The sequence below is a fragment of the Barbatula barbatula genome (assembly GCF_947034865.1).
Source record: "Barbatula barbatula genome assembly, chromosome: 15".
Classification (NCBI taxonomy): Eukaryota; Metazoa; Chordata; class Actinopteri; order Cypriniformes; family Nemacheilidae; genus Barbatula; species Barbatula barbatula.
The window spans coordinates 20,254,279-20,278,287 of record NC_136778.1 but is presented as its reverse complement, the minus strand read 5'-3'; the positions used below and the strand labels follow the sequence as shown (position 1 = coordinate 20,278,287).

At 42.2% G+C, this 24,009-nt stretch overlaps 1 protein-coding gene across 1 annotated transcript; it reads left to right on the top strand.

Annotated features, from left to right (window-relative positions):
* Positions 1-249: 249 nt before the first annotated feature.
* On the top strand, positions 250-2,774 carry LOC306904353 (zona pellucida sperm-binding protein 3-like). Its single transcript, XM_079474197.1, has 8 exons — positions 250-844; positions 921-1,039; positions 1,103-1,206; positions 1,283-1,460; positions 1,530-1,647; positions 1,724-1,806; positions 1,881-1,972; positions 2,046-2,774. The coding sequence occupies exons 1-8, from the start codon at positions 284-286 to the stop codon at positions 2,108-2,110; spliced, it is 1,320 nt and encodes a 439-aa protein (XP_079330323.1). The 5' UTR covers positions 250-283; the 3' UTR covers positions 2,111-2,774.
* Positions 2,775-24,009: the final 21,235 nt, after the last annotated feature.

The window sequence follows — 24,009 nt, the reverse complement described above, 5'->3', positions numbered from 1 at the left end:
AATAAATTAAGCCAAACAACTATATACCCAATGTTCATGTTAATTGCTTGGAAGGAAAAGCCTAAACTTAATAAATAAATGTAACTTTAGTACAAATAAAATTATATATATTTTTATAATGAGTAAGTGGTGATATAATTTTAAATTGCGGGCGAATGATTCCTTAAACTCAACAGGTCTGGAGAATCATTAGACTTGTCAAAATGGGGTGGAGCCACATTAACTGCATGCTCTTGAAAATACCACGCCAGAGAAGAAACACACATTCTGAAGTTTTTCTACAATGGGACTGGTAACTTTCACTGCAGTTGGAGTTCTGCTGCTCTTAGCAGTTGGGTTGTCTGTGGAACAGTGGTCAGGGATTCATCAAGGCCAGGCTCCAGTAAGATTGCAGCAGCAGCAGCAGCAGCAGCAGCAGCAACAACCACCATCAAGATTAGCTTCTCAGCAGGCTTCACATGGATCAGCTTATTTTCAGCCTTCAAGACCTGGAATGTCAACTATGGCAGATCCAAGGCGACTTCAAGAAGGCAACACTCAATCTAAGCAGCCGATGCAGGGTCCTGTGGCACCATTGACCTGGCAGTATCCACTAATGCCTGAAGAGCCACTGCAGCCGGAAGTGCCCTTTGAGCTACAGATACCTAGTCCTTCTGTGAGCATAGCAGCACAATGTGGCGAGAACCTTGTGCAGGTTGAGGTTAAGAAAGACTTCTATGGTAACGGTCAGTTGGTAAACCCTGATTTCCTCAGTTTGGGAGGCTGTGGAGCTGTAGGGGAAGATCCTGATGCTCAAGTTCTTATCTTTGAATCTGAGCTCCAGACATGTGGCAGCTCTCTGACGGTGAGTAACTCCTGGGTTGGCAACGACAATTGAACATCAAGCTAGAGCTCTGTGGTAACATGACTACTGTTTTCAGATGACAGCTGATGAGCTTGTGTACACCTTCACTCTACGCTACACTCCTGAGGCTGTAGTTGGAACTCCCATTGTGAGATCAGATGCAGCTGCTGTTGCAATTGAGTGTCACTATCCAAGGTTATATCCTCTTAAAAAGGTTCTGCACTTTTCCAGGTTACTTTCTAACACTTTGTTCTTTAGGTTGCATAATGTAAGCAGCAATGTGTTGATTCCTGCCTGGGTTCCCTTTTCTGCAAAAAGAGTTGGAGAGGATGTTCTTGTCTTTTCACTCATGCTTATGACTGGTAATGAAGATTTCTTGCCCTGAATATTTCTGACCCAGCTCTTAAATGGATGTTGCCAACACTTTCTTCATTGCAGATGACTGGATGTTTGAGAGGCCTAGCAATCAGTATTTTCTGGGTCAGTTTATGAACTTTGAAGCTTCCGTGAAACCGTACAACCATGTTCCTTTGCGTATTTTCATCGACGACTGTGTCGCTACTGCGGCCCCTGATGTGAACTCTGTTCCGATATATTCTTTTATTGAGAATTATGGGTGAGTAAGGGTCCTCTCCATATTGCCAATAAGTGAGGCAAAGGGCTAATTTTCTTTCCTCCCTTTAAGGTGCATTGTTGATGCAAAGCTTACAGGTTCACCTTCCCGTTTCATGCGCCGAGCTCAGAATGACAAGCTGCAGTTTCAGTTGGAGGCATTCATGTTTCAACAGACTGGTAGTGGCTCGGTATGTGGAAATACCCAATATAACTTAGGACTTTGCATCCTCAAGGGTAGTGTAAACTTCAACTTGTGTTTTCTAGGTGTATGTTACATGCGCTTTGAAGGCTGTCATTGCTTCTACTCTCACAAATCCGGAGAGCAAAGCTTGCTCCTTTGCCAACAGGTATGTCATTACCAACATTGTTTCTGCTAAATTGTGTTTCTGTACCATGACTCATTTGTACACCATCTTTTCAGTTGGACTTCTGCGGATGAAAATGATCAGGTGTGCATGTGCTGTGATGCCACGTGTGGCTCCAGTAGGAAAGGGAGGTCCTTGTCTGATTCAGGTACAGTTAGGAGACTTTATACAATTCCTCAACATCACTGCATACCTTAATGCCATTTTAACTTTCTTTCCAGGCCTGGTTTCAGAAGGTGAAGTAACTGTTGGCCCTATTGGGATATCTGAACGACATGACCAATAAAATCTTAAACTGGATATTGTGATGTGGGTTTTTTAACATTTGGTCATCTGAGGTTTTAAGTCCCTTAAAGTTCTGCTAACATGACCAACAATGCTATGTGTAAAAACAATGGAAATATGCAAAGTTTAAATGGCATAGACTTTAGTTCACAGGAGGAAACCAACAAATCATGACATTGACAACGTATAATTCTGCTCGTTTTAGTGTCCCAGTCCCAGGGGACCACTGGGCATTATCAGGAGACAATGTGAACCTATTTGATTGGGTGACACTTGCTTGTTACACATTTGCCTTTCTGGTTCAAGCTAGCCTTGATACACAGGAGTGTAGTTTTGCTAATGATGCGTGAGCACAGAGCCGAGTTATAGGCTTGTCCTATATTCTAAATTGTTTGAGGCCTCAAGGTCAGTCCATGTGTTTGCCAAGGAGTTTAGTTTTTACTTTATTGAAATTGTCCAGGGACTCTAGTGGTGACCCAAATGTTCAAAGTACATATATTAATAAATGGTACTCGCTGTATGTACTAAGTTACTATCATACATATTGAAAAAATAGACTTGTCATCGTAAATATATCTATATAATGACATGGTATGATGTCAAACTAAGGAATTTACAATTTTAGTTCCTAAATGGAACTTTGTCTTGGGAGATTTTGTTTAATGAAAGCAATATTTTGAAAACCATTTACTTAATGTCTCAAAATAGTAATTTGTATGGCCTAATGGTTAGTGTTGGGCTCGTGATCAAAAGGTTGCCGGTTCTAATCTCTGTGCCAGCAGGTCATGACTGAAGGGCCCTTGAGCAAGGCACCTTACCCCTGATTGCTCTGCAGTAATGTGCCACTGTAACAAAAAACTAAAGTCGCTTTGGATAAAAGCGTCTGCCATATGAGTAAATGTAGATGTATGGCTTCATATGTTGTAATAGCCTTAAACTACTAGCATTTGTGGTTAGAAACATGTGGCTATATATTTTAATTCCTTAAAAAGGATGCCATGTGCTTTTTCGATTATGTAAAATGGTTGCATGCACAAACAGCTAAACTGAACACAGACACACTATTCAGCTCTTCAGTAAATATAAGGTGCTGTAGGATAAAATATATATGAAAGTATCCTCGGTCATTAGCTGATGGGGGTTAATATTCACATGAGCTCTAATACAGACTAAATAACCAAACTGCAAGCATCTTATTTTGTTTATCAGTATATTCTCATAATGTCTAAAAGGAGTCATATGTGGCGATTTCGTGTTTTCTTGTATCTTTGGTGTGTTACAATTTGTTCATGCATATATTAGACACGTAAAATAGCTACATTTTAAGTTTCAAACCAAAATATGTTTTAAAAGCATTGGCTCATCCAAACCTGCCTTTAACACCTTGTTTAATCACGCCCCAACTTTTCTGTGTCAGTTTGTGAGAAGCGTTGAAGAACGCTGCCCAAAATGTATACGCAAAGAAAGAAGGCGTGTCTATTCCCGCTAGTGTTGTTGTTGCTGTCGCCATGTCTTAGAGACGCTGTGTGTTTCGTAACAAATTAAAAACTACGTAGTTTCTTTCAAACGAGGACACAATTAGAAATCAGTAGTTGCGTTTTATTTACAACACTGTTCCAAAACAGCACACCTCCAAAATCTGAGTGTGTGCAGCACAATAACACCTGGTTGTGAGCAAGGGCTAAATGTTTGAAATGTGACAGGGAAGTTTTCATAAGACTTGCTCTATTCAATTATTGTTTAGACGAAGTGTTACTTAACATGATTTGATATGAAGTTGGAGTCCGTAAAATAAGTTATTTTAATATTGTTTACAATGGTAAAATGAGAGATACATCGAATGCCAAAATGTAAACATCAGAATGATTTTAACTTCTGTCTTTTCAATGTATGCTTACAGATGCAGTTCAGGAAGTTCAGGCTGACTGGAAAGTGCATGTAAAAAATGCAATAATTTTCAAGATAAGATTAGCTTATTTTAATATTTACAATGTGTCTGTTTCTGCAAACGTACTGTTGCACATACTTTCAAACTGTCTCTTATATGCTACAACAGTGTCTCTCACACACTATCAAAGCTTTTCACGCACGCTATCAAACTCATTCAATATCAATCTGTCGCACATACTATGCAAGTCATTCATGCGCACACTACCAAACCATAAGGTTAAAATGGCATGTTGTCATGACAAACTAGGTACATTTATGATGTATTTTTTCCACTAACAGGAAGAGCCTTAACTTTCCACGTACAGGTAACTTGTTCACATTACTTTGTGTCAACTCCTCAGGAAAAGTACCAGTTATCTTAAAAAAATAAGGTAGTACGCAAGGTAACATGCTCAAACTTCATAGTTGCTTTAGTTTAGTCTTTTCACCCTTGAGTTTCCACTAGAGAAGCAGGTGGTTCAGTCTTCACGAAAAGTAGGTTTTGTTAGTGGGATTGCAGCCCTTTTTGTTCAGCATATTTTTACTCATCCTCTTTTGCATTGCTGTTTGTTAGGTGCGTGTCATGACGGATCTTAAGACTGCCTATCAGGGGTGCTTGGAGGAATCTGGGGATCTTGGCTCACTTCAGCTATCTCGTATACTGTGCATGGAGGATGAAGAAGCTGCTGAGGCCTTGGAACGGTTCTTCAGTACAGAGTTCATAGAGGACAACCATGTAGAGCCAGTGATATTTGTTTTTACATTTATGCAGGACATTTTGACGCTGCCCTTGTCCACCCTCCAAGAACTGTAAGGCCACTGTCCTGCAGAGTTTATCACCAACGTAATGAAACACACCTTAACCAGCTGATTAAAGTCTTGAGTATTCACAACTGGCACGTGTTTGAGCTAAACTCTGCAGGACAGTGGCCTTCCAGGATCAAGGTTCCCAACCCCTGTTCTAGACTCTGAAAATTAATATGGACCCCTCACCTCCAAGCCATCATCCCTTTGAACTACAGGAATAAGCACCAAAACAACCAGACACAAAAAAATGATCTTCCCTCATGCAATTTAAATGTAAAGTATCAGTAAAATTTTCAACCCACTTAAATATTTAAAGTATAAACTACACAACAGTCCAACGTTCTACCCACTGTGCAAATGATAACATTGTGCAATAGTAACCATATGAAATCTATTTTTATATAGTTTTTCTGTAAATCATTTTTCGTTATGCTGTATATACGACATATTTTGTATATCAATATACTTTGCTCTTTCTGGTTTTGTATAATGTAATGGACAACATCTTAGAAACTTTTGTCAAGCCCAAAATTAAAAAACATAGTTGTTTTAATGTAATTCTTTTATATTATACATAGAATTTTTTTATTTAGTAATGTAATAATGTTAATTAGTAATGTATTTTGCCATCATAACCTTATATGTAGGTGCATATGTGAAGTAATTATTGGTGTAGATGTTCAGTAATGTCTTTCAGCTATAATTTTAAATAAATCTGGGCCGTAACCTGAATCGGCAGTCTTAACAGTACTCTTAAAAAGCTAAAAATCTCCACCTTTTGAAAATAGGATTTTATAGCCCACTTTGTGAAATACTTTTTAATTTTCATATATTTTCATGTTTTATGTCGTGCCTTTAGTTCGTAAACCGTATTTTGACTTATTTCCGTCTTTGACACACTGCAAAGTGTGCATGCGCAGCTGAGAGTTCATGTGTCTTAATGCGCATGCATGACTGACAGTGCATCGTCAGCAGCCAGACCCTTCTTTCGCTTGCTGGATTCAGCGTCGTATCTGTTCAGCCTTGCAGTGTGATGTTACACGACAAAAAAGTAAAGTCATTATATTCAGCAAATATTTGTACGTATGTAACCTCGGTTCCCTGATGGAGAGAACGAGATGTTGTGTCTAGACTGACAGAATGGGGTTTGATTTGAGAACCTATCATCTCCGATTCTACTTTGAAGAGGCCAATGAACTTGGCTAATGGGACGGTGTTACGTCCCCAGATGGCGTAGAGGTATGAAGAAGACGTTCATAATTAAAATTAAGCACTTTTCCACAGTTTTAGTCTCTGGGGAGTGTCGTGGTCAAATGATTCACTGACAACAATATAACTGCAATCAGGTGGTTCGCTTTTATTTGCAAGCCAGACGTTTTCAGCTAGATACAACTCTAGCACAACAATTTGCAATTCACAGTCGAATAAAGTCACAGGGAGAAAGTAAATGAGCGGTGCTAAACAAACAACATAACAAAACAAAACCCGCTCACTAACTAATTCCCCCCACTCTCTCAACTTACCAAAAAAACAAAACACAAAAACAAAAACTAAACTTCGCTGACTAACCAAACACAAAATTACACAAAGTTGCACACGCTCCTTCCCTAGTGTATCTAACAATGGTTGTTCTGAGTGTAAGATGTAGGTCACGTGACGTACTTCCCTTTTCTCTTCTCCCGGACTGGTACAACTTTAGGTTCAGTAAGAAGTACTCTGAGTGAGCAACAAGATCCAAACGAGCGAACCACCACAAATTCAGTATCCAACAATAATATCAGTGGCAAAAACTGAAAACACTCCAAGCCCCCCTCTTCCGTTCTCCAGAGTGCCTTTTGTCCTTCACCACAGCCGATGATTGGTTGTCTTCGACCTATAGTAGCATCTGCAAAATTACATTGCAACAACAGAGAGCGGGAAAACAGGAAGAAACCATCAGAGCAACAGAGGGGAGACATGCAGGCAGCAACCACTAACAAAAAAGGGGGGGGGAAATAACGCTAGCACGTAACACTCCCACCCTTAAAATGAAACATTGTACATATAATGTTTAACATACGCACGAAAAAAAAAAAAAAAAAAACCCACCCAAAAAAAACGAAGGAACCCTCAGACAAATCAAACTCTAGACAGGGCATCGGCAAATACATTTTCCACTCCCCTTTTGTGTCGAATCTCAATATTATAATTTTGAACTACCAGAGCCCATCGCATCAGCCTTTGGTTTTGATTGCACATTCGACACAGAAACGTCAGAGGGTTGTGGTCGGTGTATACCACTACAGGATATGAAGTAGACCCAACGTATACCTCGAAATGCTGCAATGACAACAACAAGGCCAAAGCCTCTTTCTCAATTGTGGAATAGTTACATTGATGTTTGTTAAATTTCTTAGAAAAAAAAAAACAGGATGGTCGATACCTTCCTCGTCCTCCTGCAGCAACACTGCGCCTGCTCCCACTGCGCTCGCGTCCACCTCCAACTTGAAGTGTACTGCAAAACTAGGGGCAGATAACACAGGAGAACTACATAACAAGAGCTTAATGGTACTAAAAGCGGACTGACTCGCGGCTGACCAAATAAATTATTTTGCGGGGCTGAGCAAGTCTGTCAGGGGTTTAGCAACAGAAGAAAAATTCTTACAGAAACTTCTGTAGTACCCTACCATTCCTAAAAACCTTCTCAACTCCCGACGAGTAAGGGGTGCAGGGAATTCTTTAATGGCTTCAACCTTGGCCTCTACTGGACGAACTTGACCTTTCCCCACTTGCTTACCCAAGTAAGTCACCGTAGCTTTACAGAACTCACACTTAGTTAAGTTCAAGGTTAATGAAGCATCAGAAAGTCGTTGAAATACCGTGGTGAACACTGACAGATGTTCAGGCCACGTAGAGGTATAGACAACCAGATCGTCTAAGTATGAACTACAATTAGGGACATTTGCCAACACTACATTCACTAACCTCTGAAACGTTGCAGGTGCATTTCTGAGACCAAAAGCCATAACATTATATTGCAGGAACGAGTCTGGAGTTACAAAGGCAGAAATGTCTGATGCCCTTGGTGTCAGTGGCACCTGCCAATAACCTTTGAGCATATCTAGCTTTGTAACAAATTTAGCAGCACCTATGTTGTCAATGCAGTCCTCCATCCTTGGCAAGGGAAAACAATCTGGTACAGTTACAAAATTCACTCTGCGATAATCGGTACAAAAGCGAACTGTTCCGTCAGCTTTTGGAACTAAGATGCATGGAGAACTCCATGGACTAGCACTGGGCTTTGCAAGGCCTTCTAGTAACAAATACTCAACCTCTCTCTTCATTTCAGCCCTCTTTGCAGCATTCATCCGATAAGGATGCTGCTTAATGGGAACCGCATCGCGGACATTGATGTCATGATAAAGCACATCAGTTTGCCCAGGCACGTTCCCAAAAATCTGATGAAAGCATCTAATCAGTGCTACAATGTCCACAAGCTGATCCTCTGTCAAATGACACAACAACTTAGAAGGATCAGCTAGAATCTCAGAATTGGACAATGGTGTAAAGGCCAACGGGTCCACCTGTAATCTCACCTCATCAACATCGAATTCAGCATTAACAGGAAATGATGGTTCTATCTCACAACTCACAGCAACAGACGACATCATGGGCTCTGTGTTCTCCTCTACACAGTCCGATGCTTCCTTCCTGGAATGATAAGCTTTCAGCAAATTAATGTGACAGAGACGTTTTTGTCTCTTACGATCAGGTGTTTTAATGATGTAACTCCCGTCACTTTGTTTACCGACTACCTCGTAGGGACCAACAAAACGTGCAGACAATGCAGACCCTAAAATCGGTAATAACACAAGCACCTTATCACCGACTGAAAAAGATTGTGACACTGCTACTTTATCAAAGCGCTGTTTCATGCTAGATTGAACCTCCGAAAGAGCTTCTTTGGCACGAGCACATGCTTCCTGAACTCGTTCACGAAAACGAACGACATAATCAAGAATGTTCTTTGTAGGGCTCAGACTTTCATCCAGACCAAGCATTTGCTCCTTCAGAACCTTCAGTGGTCCTCACACATTATGTCCAAAAACCAGTTCAGTTGGACTGAACCATAAAGACTCCTGAGTGGTTTCGCGAACGGCGAAAAGAACAAGTGGCACACCCTCATCCCACTCATTCCCTGTCTCGAAACAATATTTCCTCAACATAGACTTAAGTGTCTGGTGAAATCTCTCGAGCACCCCTTGACTCTCTGGATGGTAAGGACTGGAAGTACGGTGACGGACTCCCAATGAACCCAACGTTTGTGTGAACAACTTGGACATAAAGTTCGTGCCTTTGTCTGTTTGTACTATCTTAGGCAACCCAAACGTAGTAAAGAACTTTACCAATGCCTTAACGACCGCTTTGGACGTAATTTTTCTCAACGGCACCGCTTCAGGGTAGCGAGTCGCTACGCACATCATCGTGAGCAAAAATTGATGCCCAGTCTTTGTTTTAGGCAATGGCCCGACACAATCCACGATCACGTGCTCAAAAGGTTCACCGAGCACCGGAATCGGAACTAACGGCGCTGGAGGAATTACTTGGTTTGGTTTCCCAATAACCTGACAGGTATGGCATGTTCGGCAATAAGAAGCAACATCCCATTTCAACCCAGGCCAAAAGAAATGACGTAACACACGATTGTACGTCTTTGTCACCCCTAAATGTCCTGACATAACGTGGTCATGGGCAAGTGACAGCACATGTGTACGATATTCTGCAGGCACAACTACCTGACAAACTGTCGAACACTCCACATCATCCACTACCCTAGGCCGCCACTTCCGTAGCAACAAGCCATTTTCGATAAAATATAATGTATCCCCTTTTGAATCAGTCACCGCATCAAAGCACTTCACTAACGTTTTATCATCCCGTTGGCCCTGAATTAATTTTTCATGACCAACAGGTAACGAAGTTGTCACCTGGTCACTAACCTTCTCTTTCCCTGTTTCCAGAGCCACACGTTCTCCTACAACATCATCACCATTTGTGCACATGAACGTGTCGTCCAATGTGAACTCTGTCCCCAACTTCTTGCTCTGGGCACGAGTAAACACGCAGGCCGGAAAAGCCTCAGGATATTTCGAAGTAAGTTCCTCTGTCACAGAAGTAACTACTGGTTTTTCAACCACCTCCAACACTGGCTGCACTCTACCCCCTGCCAAGTCATTGCCCAAAATGAACTCAACACCAGGCACTGGTAATGCCGGTCGCACACCGACGTTAACAAAACCTGAAACCAACCCAGTCTGTAAATACACACGATGCAATGGCACTTTCAATATGTTCATGCTAATACCTTGCACAAGGATACTGGAATCCAAACATGATTTTTCAGAAAACGGCAGTACATCCCCACTTATGAATGAGTGAGCAGCGCCAGTGTCCCGCAAAACCCGAATTTCAACTTGATCCTCTGGTTGGCCACTGAAAGACACAAAACCTTCCAACAAAAATGGGTGATAAACAGAGTCAATAGATCCTGGAATTGTTTTTACCAGGCCAACGGACTGGGCACTGGAAGAATTTTGCTGTTTCCTTTTCAGCACTATACAGTCTGCAATTACATGACCCATTTTGTGACAATAAAAACACTCACGCTTTTCCTTCGCTGGTTCCACCCTTGTTCTAGCGGCAGCAATGTGCAAAGGAAACCCTGTGGAAGCATTTCTATCACAACGCATTGTAGTAAACACATGTTTATGAGTCAGCGCAAACTCGTCCGCTAGTACAGCAGCCACAGACAATTCCACCACCTTCTGTTCATTCAAGTACAAAACAATGCGTTCAGGCAAACACCTTTTAAAGTCTTCAAGAAGCGCTAATTCACGCAAGGAAGAAAAATCAGTAACCTGACTTGAAGCACACCACTTGTCAAACAAAGCTCCCTTTTCACGTGCGAATTCGACAAAAGTCTGATTACTACTCTTCCTATGACTCCTAAACTTCTGTCTATAAGCTTCCGGCACCAATTCGTACGCACGAAGAACAGCTGCTTTCACGACCTCATATTTCAGACTATCTCCAATAGACAAAGTCGAAAAAACTTCCATGGCTTTTCCCACAAGCCTACATTGCAACAGCAATGTCCACACTTCCTTCTGCCAATTTAATGAAACAGCAATTCTCTCAAATGCACCAAAATAACTGTCCACTTCCATCTCCCTAAACAACGGCACTAATGAAATGTTTTTACTTACATCAAAAGCAGTTGCAGATGCACCACGCTCCGTTGAACTGAATCAGCAGCAAACAGGCCAGTGAACCTAGATGAGAGCTTCTCCTCCTCCAACTCCAACTGGCGCAGTTTCACTTCTTTATCAGCTTGGATCTCAAGCCGCCGGACTTCGAGCCGCAGATCAAATTCAGCTCGCCGAACTTGAGCTCGGTCTTCCGCCTCCATGCGCATTCGAGCAAGACGAACCTTTACGTGAGCATTCTCACCAGAACGCGGATTCGGCGGGGACAATGGCTCAAATGGGGGTAAACTTGTTTCAACCTCAGCCTCCGCGTCCGTCTCAACAAGCTTACCCTCCTTATCCGTCTCCGCACGTTCACGTGTCGTCATTCCCTCACTGATTTGATCTGCTTCTCCTACTTACTCCGGCAACCTCAGAATATTTAACTCCGAAAGACCATCTAAAACGACAGCTCTAAGATATTTTTTCAATGACTGCCGACGAACTGAGATTTGGAAGTGTTCAGCTATTACGAAAAGATCATCTTTGCGACATTTATCAAAAAAGCAACACTCCTAGAGTAAAACAAGGGATTATGCCAACCTACCGGAACTTCCCCAATATTGAGAACAGTATCCCTGACGAGCCCCCAAATTATGTTACGTTATGTTATGTTACCCCAGATGGCGTAGAGGTATGAAGAAGACGTTCATAATTAAAATTAAGCACTTTTCCACAGTTTTAGTCTGTGGGGAGTGTCGTGGTCAAATGATTCACTGACAACAATATAACTGCAATCAGGTGGTTCGCTTTTATTTGCAAGCCAGACGTTTTCAGCTAGATACAACTCTAGCACAACAATTTGCAATTCACAGTTGAATAAAGTCACAGGGAGAAAGTAAATGAGCGGTGCTAAACAAACAACATAACAAAACAAAACCCGCTCACTAACTAATTCCCCCCACTCTCTCAACTTACCAAAAAAACAAAACACAAAAACAATAACAATAACTAAACTTCGCTGACTAACCAAACACAAAATTACACAAAGTTGCACACGCTCCTTCCCTAGTGTATCTAACAATGGTTGTTCTGAGTGTAAGATGTAGGTCACGTGACGTACTTCCCTTTTCTCTTCTCCCGGACTGGTACAACATTAGGTTCAGTAAGAAGTACTCTGAGTGAGCAACAAGATCCAAACGAGCGAACCACCACAAATTCAGTATCCAACAATAATATCAGTGGCAAAAACTGAAAACACTCCAAGCCCCCCTCTTCCGTACTCCAGAGTGCCTTTTGTCCTTCACCACAGCCGATGATTGGTTGTCTTCGACCTATAGAAGCATCTGCAAAATTACATTGCAACAAGACCAGACTCTGCCCCGTACATTAGGGTATAAAATGGAAGATTACATTTTTTGGGCTGAGGTTCTTGAGAGGTGCTCTCGTGGCATGATGGATGCGGAGACCACCGAGGGGAGGTCACAGGTTCACCGACAGGGGAACCAAGAGTGAGAAAGCGTCAGACGGGACATCCCAAGTAGGGGAGTCACTACGTGTGGAGCACAAGCCCAGGTACAAAGGTTCACCTCGTTAGGCAAACTCACATATACTGGCCGTGAATACGAGCTGCTCCGCCAGGCTCGTATCCCCCAAGTACTTAGTGATGGATGGAATGCCTATACTTCGTCCAATGGAGGAATTAGGGAAGCTGGAATAGCGCCTGAAAAGTCACTCAAGTCCGACACAGGTTTGACACCCGTGCAAAAAAGGCTGGACGCAGCCCAACCCGCAGCTCTGCAGATGTCTGCCAGAGAGGTGCTCTGACCCCGGTAGAGTGAGCGTCACTACAGTGGGCAGGGGCCTGAGATCAAAGAGCTGCTCAGACCGAGAGCTCTGTGTTCGGTCTGAGTAGAGGTGCGGGGCGCGTACTGAGCAAAGGGATGGGACTTCCTCCCGGGGGAGCGCCTAGTCCACGGCAGGGGCGGTGGGGACTCTGGACATGTGGCCAGGTTGGGGTCTACCCGACTATAGGCACCCACGGAGAGTGCGTGGTGATCCCCTACCCTCCTGATGGAGCGCCAACAGTAGAAGCGTCTTCATCATTCGAGAAAGATTGGGTTCTCCAGGGGCCCCAACGGGGCCTTACGCAGTCCCACCAGGACTATGTTAAGGTTCGGATCTTCTCGTCCCATCTAGGGTCCATACATGGGGCAGATATCTGGTTTTGGGTGCCAGACCGTACTCTTCTCGCCAGGGGGGAGTGGCCGTCAGAGTGTATGCTCCGAGAGCTAAGTTTGGTTGGGCCAATCGGGCGCAACTAGCAGACTTCGAAGCTCCTCTACCCTCCTCTACAAAGGCATCCGTGCTGAGAGGGCTTGGTTAGGGAGAACTCAAGAAGGAAATGGGAGGTGTTTTGTAAGTAGTTTAAAGTTGTTTCCTGCCCCTCTAGGAAGTCTTTTTTTTCATCCTGCCTAGGTTAAGTTTTCCACATCGTGTTTTTGCTGTTTTTTAATAAAAGCCTTTGTGTCTGCTACCAGTGCCTGCGTTTGGGTTCTTCCCTCTGTCATATCTCAACCCCCTCCCCTCCCCGGTCGAGACAGTTCCTATCATTACCCTATGTTGCCGACCACAATTACAGCATTTAACTTGTGCACTTTCACAATTCTCAATTCTATGATCACTTCCACACTTGGGACATTTACATTTTGTCATTTAGCAGACGCTTTTATGCAAAGCGACTTAGAAAGAGTTCGGACATCTTTGTTTTCCTTTGCACAACGCTGCTATATGTCCATATCTCTAACAGCGGAGCGGGGGAGGATTATATGGCCTCACTATGAAGCTCATATATCCAATTTTAACTCTTTCTGGAAGCTCTAAATTCTTAAACTCCAAATGAACAGACACGCTATCAATCCTTTCACCATTAGTTTTTTCAACCCATTTATTCTATTCCATTTTGTATGAGCCTGTTATCATTTCTGGTTTCGTTTTCCTTTCACCCAAAATCTTTCTTTCACTCACTATTTTCTTGCACATTGTCAATTTTTAACACTATTTTTTTGTTCTTCTGTTTTACATATTAACAGGCTTTCATCTCTCACAATAACTTTGTCTAAGTAATTGAAGAAAAAGGTGGGAGCAGTGGATATGGTTAACGCTAACATGCTCATCTTTTTGAATTTAAGAAATATTTTAAATACCTCTCTAACAGTCTTTTTCCGGACAAACCTAGTTTTTTCCTATGAGTGGTTTCCTTATAATCCCTGTTTACTGGATTGCTTGCTACCAAATTTCCTACATCTTTTCTTCTTTTCCCACTACCTACTAAATTCCAATCATCACACTCCATATCATCTTCATTAACTACTTTAGAAGTCATCATTTGAAGTGTGTAGTTTCCTCCTCAGGGTGCCCGCATTCTCCACCAACTGTGACTGGTGGAGGAACAACACACATGCAAAGTCACGGTAACCACACCCCAGAGTGAGATTTATTGAAGAACCGGCCCATGGCCGGGAAAACAAAACAACAACAATTTTTATTTCTAAAGCACATTTAAAACAACCGAGGTTAGCCAAAGTGCTGGACACTGACATAATTTCAGACACATTATAAACACATGACATGAGTACAAAACACAAGTTAAACAAGATTTTTTATCACTTTTTTGTAGGCATTTGACAGACGCTTTTATCCAAAGCGACCTATATTGCATTATACATTTTACATATGTATCTGCAATCCCCTGGGATCGAACCAACAACCTTGCGTTGTTAACGCAATGCTCTTATCACTGAGCTACAGGAACGCTAGAAGATTAAAAGGTGAGTGTCCCGTCGTGAAAGTCCCTGGGTGTGTGGCGTGACTCCTGTCAGTCCTCCGTGCTCTGGGTGATCGTGTCTGGTGAACCCCTTGTATACCTCGAGCGCAGTAACTTCCGGTTTCGAGGTGGCTTGGTCGTTGCCGATTGTCAGACCCCCCAGAGAACTGGTAGTGAGACACATAGAATTGTGGAGATGTTGCTGCCCTTGCCTCTTTTATGCTGGTTGAGTTGAGCTCCTGACTATCAGCAGCTGTTCCTCGTTGATTCCCATGGCGACGCTGGTTGCACTAGGGGTGACTCCTCACGCCTTTATATTAAAGAATTTCTCCAGATTTCTTGGATATTCTGTCTCTAAGTTAAAATAAACCTACCAAAAAGAGAGAAAAACAGGGACTCTTATTGTGACATTGTGACTTCCTGATGGGAGAGTCGCGGATAAGAACGATGAACTGCACAGATCAGCAGCCAAGCTGTGAAAGAGCAGACATGACTCTCCCGTGACTCTCTGACATTATTCCTGTTTTACAGGTAGCAGTAATCTGTCTGCGGGGTCTCTGAAGGCGGGGCCTGCAACAATTACACAATGTTCATTTAAGCCATCCAATATGACCCCTTTAAATAGTCTTAACTGTCTTAAAGACGGTAGTTGAAAGCTTTGATTTAATGCATGTTTACCTTGAACAGACACTTACTGAACACATTTTTCTTTTATTGCACAATTGTATTGTGTCAATAGGACATACCTTCACCTACTGTCGCTGTGTATTTATATTTCTGATCTTATGTTTGAAGTCTCATATTTTACTGTTATATATGGAAAACATGTGTGCTTCGCTGTAGCGTTAAGAGAACAGGATTAGGTTGCAACTACTTCACGTCACAGATTTTGATGCAAAAAATGGCAGCCTCAGGGTAATAATCTATTTCAAAGTTTTTGAACACTGTGACAGTTTCACTGTTTTTTATTAAAGTCAATGTCATTGTTATTATATTAAGTCATACATCACTCTATACTTAAGGTTCCTTTTAATTGTTGGATGGAAAAGCCTGAAATTATAAACTGCATTTTAATTTTGGTACAGAAAAAAGTATATATTATAAGTTATAATAACTAGTAAATTATGATATAATTTTAAATTGCGGGTGAACAATTCCTTTAACTCAACAGGTCTGGAGAATCTTTAGGCTTGTCAAAATGAGGTGGAGCCACATTAATTGCATGCTCTTGAAAAAGCCACAGCATAAAAGCAACAAGCATTCTGAAGTTTTCAGAGTTTTTCCACAATGGGACTGGTATCTTTCACTTCTGTTGGAGTTCTGCTGTTGTTAGCAGTTGGATTGTCTGTGGAGCAGTGGTCTGGGATTCAACAAGGCCAGGCTCCAGTAAGATTCTAGCAGCAGCCATCAAGTTAAGCATCCCAGCAAGCTCCACAAGGATCAACTTATTTTCAGCCTTCAAGACCTGGAACGTCTCCTATGCTAGATCCGAGGAGACTTCAAGAAGGCAACACTCAATCCAAGCAGCCAATGCATTGTCCTGTGGCACCATTTACCTGGCGTTAACCACTAATGTGTTCAGATTGGGAATTAATACTATGCATTACTACTAAACATACTATGCCTTGAATTATGTTAAGGTGTGAATCATCCCAACATATAAATACAACAAAGCCAATATAAAAACTTGCATATTTAACAGTTACAGATTACTTAAAATGGCAAGAGTGCCAACATGTATATTTACATATGTTTATAGAAAAGGAGTTTGTGTAGAAGCAGACGTTGGGGAAGAGAGCGGGTGTGTGAGCAAGGCTACACAGCTGCATAATGGTATTTACAATGATTTGGTTGGAAAGTACAATCCCCGACACTGCCATCAACCTGCTGGATGATAGAACTGCTGACTCTGGTGAGAACAGAGGTGAGGAAATGTGTATATGCGTTAATAATGCGTGTACAACTACGGACACAATGAACACATTTAATTTCCCCTGATATTGAATATGTGACTTTAAAATGCAGACAGTATTACACGGCAAGAGAGTTTACTGCCATTCTTATCACAGTTTTTACATTCCACCAGGAGCTAATGCTGAGCTTGCTCTGGAGGAGCTGACCCTAAAATTAAAAGTCAGCTAAATGCATACCCAGAAGTAGATGTGATCGTAGCAGGGGATTTTAATCATGTAGATTTAAAAACTGTGCCCAAACTGTAAACCAATATACATTTCCCAACCAGAGATAAGAATATACCAATGTACATTTTCCAATACTTGACCAAGTGTATGCCAATATCCCAGGTGCCTATAAAGCTACTCATTCTTCACACCTTCGCCTATCTGATCATATCTCACAGGAAATTATAACATCTTACAGACCTCTCATTTGTAGAACAGAAGCAGCTGTCAAGACTGTCTAATTTTGGAATAGAGAGTCAATTTCAGGCTGCAGGAATGCGCAAATATCTCACAGTCTGTATTTTTATAACAGAGTTCAGACCTGGAGGAATGAAGCTGTTTTGGCTTGCATGATCTTATAGGTTAGCACAGTATCCGTGCATAAAACAATCAATGTGCTCCCAAACCAAAAGCCATGGCTTGACACGAGGGTGCGATCACAACTCATGGGAAGATCTAGATTACAGTAATGCCCGAAGAGAACTGAACTGATGGTGATTAAAGAAGCCAAGCACAGACACCAGCAGCACATGGAGGTCTATTAAAAAAATATTACCCTTGTAGAATTTGGAAGGAGATTAAAGCCATAACGGACTAAAAGAGCAGCACTTCATTGACAAGCCCTGACGCCACACTTCCGGACAACCTGAATCAGTTCTTTGCACGCTTCAATAACCATCAGACATTATCACCATCCAGAGGCACCTGCATTTGCCCTGAAGCCACTCTAAAGAGGATTGACATCAACAAAACAGCAGGACCAGACATGGTGCCAGGACGTATACTGAAGTCATGTGCTGACCAATTAGCAGGGGTGTTAACTTGTATATTTAATCTGTCCCTGCAACAGGCTGCAGTCTCCACATGTTTCAAAAATAACCAAAAATCATATGTTTCAAAAATAAATAATGTTCCTGTACCTAAGAATCAGCCAGCCAGATGTCTTATTGGCTCTGACACCAATTATAATGAAGTGCTTCAAAGCCAATATCCCTACGGATCTGGATGACCACCAGTTTGCCTACTGTAGGAACAGATTGATGGAGGATGCAATTTCAAACAAGCCTTTCCCATCCGGAGCATCCCAACACATATGTTAGGAATTTATTTTTGGACTTAAGTTCTGCGTTCAATTGTGCCCCACTGGTAACCAAGCTCAACAACGTGGGATTAACAACCACACCCTGTTCATGGATTTTGGACCTTTTTTTGCAAACAGACCACAGAATGTCAGGGTCTGTAATTGTATTTCATCCACTCACACTCTGAATTCAGGAGCACTGCAGGGCTGTTTTCTCAGTCCAGCTCTTTTCACCTTATTCAAGAATGACTGCACTCCCATCCACTCCTCCAAGAAGAAGAGATCCTGAGACGAGTGTGCCCGGGACTGTGAGGGTGTGCTCCCTCAGGGAGGGGTGCTCAAAATTCCAAGAGAAATTAGAGGCTCCTCTTTGGCACCCTCACAGGGCTGCTAAATTTGCAGATGACACTAGTATAGTGGGGCTAATATCAGGAAGTATTATAGACATAGCAGATGATCCAGAATGCAGCGGCAAGAGTGGTCTTCAATGAACCGAAGAGAGCGCATGTAACTCCGCTCTTCATCAGGTTACACTGGCTCCCTTTTGCCGCCCGCATAAAGTTCAAAGCTATGCTCCTTGCCTACAAGACCACCACCGGGTCTGCACCATCGTATCTCCACTCGCTAATGCAGATCTATGTTCCTGCCAGACCCCTGCGGTCTGCAAAGAAACAACGACTAGTGGTACCATCCCAAAAAGGAAAAAAGTCACTCTCCGGTACCTTCTCTGGATCTGTTCCACATTGGTGGAATGATCTACCTGCTGCTACAAGATTAACAGACTCTGTTGCAATCTTTAAAAAACACCTGAAAACGCATCTCTTCCGTCAACACATCGCTGATTGATTTAACCTAATTCTTTTCCCTTTCTTTCTTCTTATTCAAAAAAAAATATGCATATAAGATGCACTTATTTATTTTGTTGCCTATTTTGTTATAATTGCTTCCAATGTTTCCTCATCTGTAAGTCGCTTTGGATAAAAGCGTCTGCTAAATGACTAAATGTAAATGTACATACTATAGAGAAAAGAGGTGCAACATCTGGTCAAGTGGTGGCTCGGATAGAGATCTGGCTCTCAACATCACTAAAACAAAGAAGATCATTAATGACTACAAGAAAACCAGGAAAACGACCCCCCCCTTCACATAATTGGCAAGGAAGTGGAAAGGGTTAATCACATCAAGTTCCTAGCATGGACCATTAATACTTGGGATTAATACTTACTGAAGAAAGCTCAGCAGATGCTTTTTTCCCTGAGGTAGCTTAAGAAAGCCCAAGAACTTTCTCTGCTCTTTTCCCTGTGGTAGATTAAGAAAGCCCAAGTACATTTTCAGCTCTTATGGCGATTTTCAAACAGTATTTAAACAGAATAGTATGTCTGAATCGTCAGCATTCAAAAATTATAGGCGAGAAATTCCCAGATGGTTTACTGGTTATGTTACCCACTTCAGGGCTAGGAAGCCTGTAGGGGTGACGTGAATTTATCAATTGTATCTATAGAAAGATGAATAAAACGCTGTGAGACAGAAATACTGGCTGCTCCAAGCTCGGGCAAAGTTTAATTAACTCTCAAGCTCCCGTTGTATTCACAACATTACCATGTATAACTTTACAGAACAACAATTATTTGTTTCTTTGTAACACATTATAATCAATCACAATACATTGATCTGCGACTGGTTTCACATGTTTTCACATCCTCATGAACACTAATTCCATTCTCACAGTCACATAAATTAATCTTGCATTTCGCTTCACACTAACCTCATGTTTTACATGCAAGACGCCATTTTGGCTCTAGTTCACTCGTACAGGCACCGCCATTTTGGATTGAAATAACTCCAGTAACAAATGTACATTTAACTCGCTAAAACTTCATCATCAAATTACAATGAACATATAAAACACGTTGGAAACATATCTCTTTTCACATGAGCATTTTCTCTCATTTCACCTCAAATTCACATATTTGTCAATCGTGTGTAATCTGATAATTTGACTCATTACTACTGCATGTGTATTAACAACTCTAACATTCTTTCTCAGTAATTTACCAACAATCAACATATACATGTTTGAAACATAGTTTTTAATATTAGTTTGACCATATTTAAATTGTATTGCTCACCTGTAGAAAGATGAATAAAACGCTGTGAGACAAAAATACTGGTTGCTGCAAGCTCGGGCAAAGTTTAATTAACTCTCAAGCTCCCGCCGCAGGAACTTCGTTCAACAGCGTTAAACCCCCTCTACAGGCGACAATAACAACAGCAACATTTTCTGTAACCACAAAAAGATGTCATGATGAATTTACCCCTCAATAGACAAATGTCAAAGGAACATGCTTTTATGAATAATACAAAGTTTTAAAGGGGTATCCTATTTTCCTATTTTATTTTAAGATTTATATCTACATATTTTCCAACCTACTACACTCTCCCCTATTTTCTTTTGATGACTCCTGACATCTGAATAACCTCTGAACATGTGTTATTTGCTTTCATTCTCTTCTTTGAATCGCTTCCTCAGTACACCTTATGAAAACAATGGCAACAAGGGTTAGTGGGCATATACTGAAAGTAATGTGTCCCATTTTGAGATATATATGGCTGTGTGAGTTGTAGTGAGTGTAATTCTGCTCTCCAGGGTTGGTAAAATGGAACACCTGGAATGTCATATGTGAACACTTCTCTTGGTTTTCCCACTCTTTGTGTCCTTCTCACATTTCCTTCCTTCATTGCTGTAGTTTCCCTTTCTATTCCATTTTCTGCAACGACTGTTTCTCCTTCATTCTTTCTCCTCTCCTCATTTTTACCTGGTGTCACAGACCTTTGATTTCTTCCAGGAACAGATGGAGACTCAAGAATTTGTTCCAACTCCTGACCCTGGTTCCTTGTGGAATCACCTCTTTCGTCAGAATAAAATTCTGCTGCAGTTGGACGGAGGTAAGAATGGTTTGGTGTTGTTTGAGTTTCAAGTTCACTCTCTGTTGGTGAAACTGTCACAAATGTATAGCAAGGTATGTTAGTACAAAGGTTATACCGGTAAGTATGTTCCTCCTCATCTGAGGCATCTGAGTCAGAGCTATTAACCAGCTGAGTTCTCACTTGTTTTCTGTGTTTTACTTTCCTTGTCTCCTTAGCTTCAGCAATGGGATCTTCCAAAGGTAAATCATTGACAGTAAGCAAGAGGTTGCGATGGAGCACACGAAGGGTTTTGGAACCTGTTTCGGATTGTATCTTGTACACTGGGCCATCACCGATGCGCTCTACAACCCGATGTACGTCCTTTTCCCAGTATGCACGTAACTTTCCCGGGCCACCTCTTTCCGATAGGTTTCTTACCAACACCCGGTCTCCTGGTTGAAGAGTGGCACCTCTTACTGCACGGTCATAGTATTTCTTGCCCTTTGCTGAAGATTTTTGACTGTTCTCTTTCGCAATCTGATATGCCTGCCTCATTCTGTCTACCCATTTCCGTGCAAAGGTTTGTGGATTTGAACCCTCTGTCTTATTTTCCAGGTTGAACAGCAAATCGACAGGCAAACGGGGTGATCTGCCATACAAAAGGAAGAATGGAGAGTAGCCGGTAGCTTCATGCCTGGTACCATTGTAAGCATGCACGATGTGGGGTAAGTAGTCCTTCCATTCTCTTTTTTTCCTCCTCCAGAGAATTTGCAGAATGGTCCGATTTAACCTTTCCACCGGGTTACACTGCGGATGATATGGTGTGGTTCTGGAGTGGGTTATTCCTGACAACTTTTGTAACCTCTGAAACAGGTGGTTCTCAAATTCTCTACCCTGGTCATGGTGGAGTTTTTCGGGATACCCAAAGCGAGGAATGAAGTCCTGGAAAATCTTTTCTGTAGCGGTCTTGCCGGACTTGTTTCTCGTAGGGTACGCCTGTGCAAAGCGGGTGAAGTGATCTACCAGCAGAAGAATATACTCACAACCACCCTTGCTTGGCTCAAGATGTAAGTAGTCCACGCTTACTAGCTCAAACGGGGAACTCGATGTAATGGATCCCATGGGTGCTCGTTGGTGGACATGTGGATGCTTTTGTTTTATGCAAGCACACTTAGTTGTTACATAATCCTCAATCTCCTTCCTCATTGAGGGCCAATAAAAGCATTCCCGAGCCAGATGGAGCACTTTCTCCACTCCTACATGTCCCATTTCGTTGTGCAAACTTTTAAGTACTGTGGTCTTGAACCGTGGAGGGAGAACTAATTGTCTGGTCTGTCCTGTTTTACGGTACAAAATCCTGTCCTCTAGCTCCAATTTGGTCCATTGACAGAGAAGTCACCTTGTTTCTTTTTTCATGTTATTCTTGTCTTTTTCATTTGGTATCCAGCCCTGTTCTTTCAACGTGATTATCTCACATATCGCTGGATCATCTCGTTGTGCAGCTTTGATGTTTTCAGGGCCTATTGCATCTTTTCCTGGACTATTGAGCTCTAAGGCGGAAACCCAAGGAACATCATTGTTGGCCACAGCTTTACTACCCTGCCAAACAGCAGACACAGTTTCAGGTGATTAGGTTTCTGTGTGTTCACCCATGACTTCTAACAGTTTTAGGGGCTGTCTGGAGAGTGTATCGGCATCGACATTGGCTTTTTCAGGTCTGTATCGGACATCAAAGTGAAAGTCTGCTAACTCACCCACCCAGCGCTGCCCTACTGCATTCAACCTTGCTGTGCTGAGGACATAGGTCAGTGGATTGTTATCGGTGTAACTGTGAATGTTGGTGCATAGTAGAGATAGTCTCTACACTTATCACAGATGGCCCATTTGAGTGCCAAAAATTCTAGTTTACCCGAGTGTAGGTGGTAGTTTTTTTCAGCCGGGGTTAATGTGTGGGACCCATACCCAATGACGCGGAGTTTATTGCTCTGTTGCTGATAGAGCACAGCCCCTAACCCTTCATTTGACGCATCAGTGTGTAATACAAAGGGCAGGTCAAAATTTGGGTAAGCTAGCACTGGCGGGCTTGTCAACATATCAACAACTTTAGAGACAACACTCTGATGTTCTGCAGTCCAAACAATTGGGGTCCTCAAGTTAAGCTGCCCTTTTTCATTCTTTCTTCGTGCTCCTCCACGACTGGGAACCTGGGGGTTTTGAGTACTCTCACTTGTTCCAGGTGACGTGCGGAGAAGCTCAAAGAGTGGCTTGGCCAGTCTTGAGAAGTCTTGGATGTAGGACCTATAATAGCTCAGGAATCCCAGCAGCGTCCACGCTTCTCCCACTGTGCGGGGTTCCTTATTCTTCAGGGCTCTAACAGCTTCCAAGTCTGCTGGGTCTATCTGAATTCCATCTCCTGACACCAAGCGACCAATGTATCACACTTGACTTTTAAATAGCTCACATTTTTTTGGCCGAAGTTTAATTCCATGCTCTCTCATCTTACTAAACACACTTCGGAGATGGTCAAGATGATCGCTGAAGGACTTGGAGTAACACAGTACATCGTCTAAGTATGGTGCACAGCACTCATCTCTGAGACCCTCCAACACTCCTTCCATGCATCGCTGAAATGCAGCTGGGGCGTTCGTTAACCCAAAGGGAATACGCATCCAGTCATATAGTCCCCACGGAGTGTTAAAGGCAGTGACATGTCTAGAGTCCTCACTCACAAATCCCTGATGGTATGCGCTTCCCTGATCCAGAATAGAAAACCAAGAATTTCCCCCAAGGCTGTCTAACAGATCTTGAATTCTGGGAAGAGGATGTCGATCAGGGATGGTCTTGTGGTTAAGAAATCATAATCAACACACAAGCGCAAGCTACTGTCTTTCTTTCGAACGCATACCACTGGTGACGAATACGATGAGGATGACTTCTTGATCCAAC

Bases quoted from the DNA above. Each gene is read 5' to 3' on its own strand.
- LOC306904353 (XM_079474197.1), top strand. From the start codon at position 284: ATGGGACTGGTAACTTTCACTGCAGTTGGAGTTCTGCTGCTCTTAGCA. The intron at 1,648-1,723 runs GTATGTGGAAAT...TGTGTTTTCTAG, and splicing joins AACAGACTGGTAGTGGCTCG to GTGTATGTTACATGCGCTTT. The intron at 1,973-2,045 runs GTACAGTTAGGA...CTTTCTTTCCAG, and splicing joins GAGGTCCTTGTCTGATTCAG to GCCTGGTTTCAGAAGGTGAA.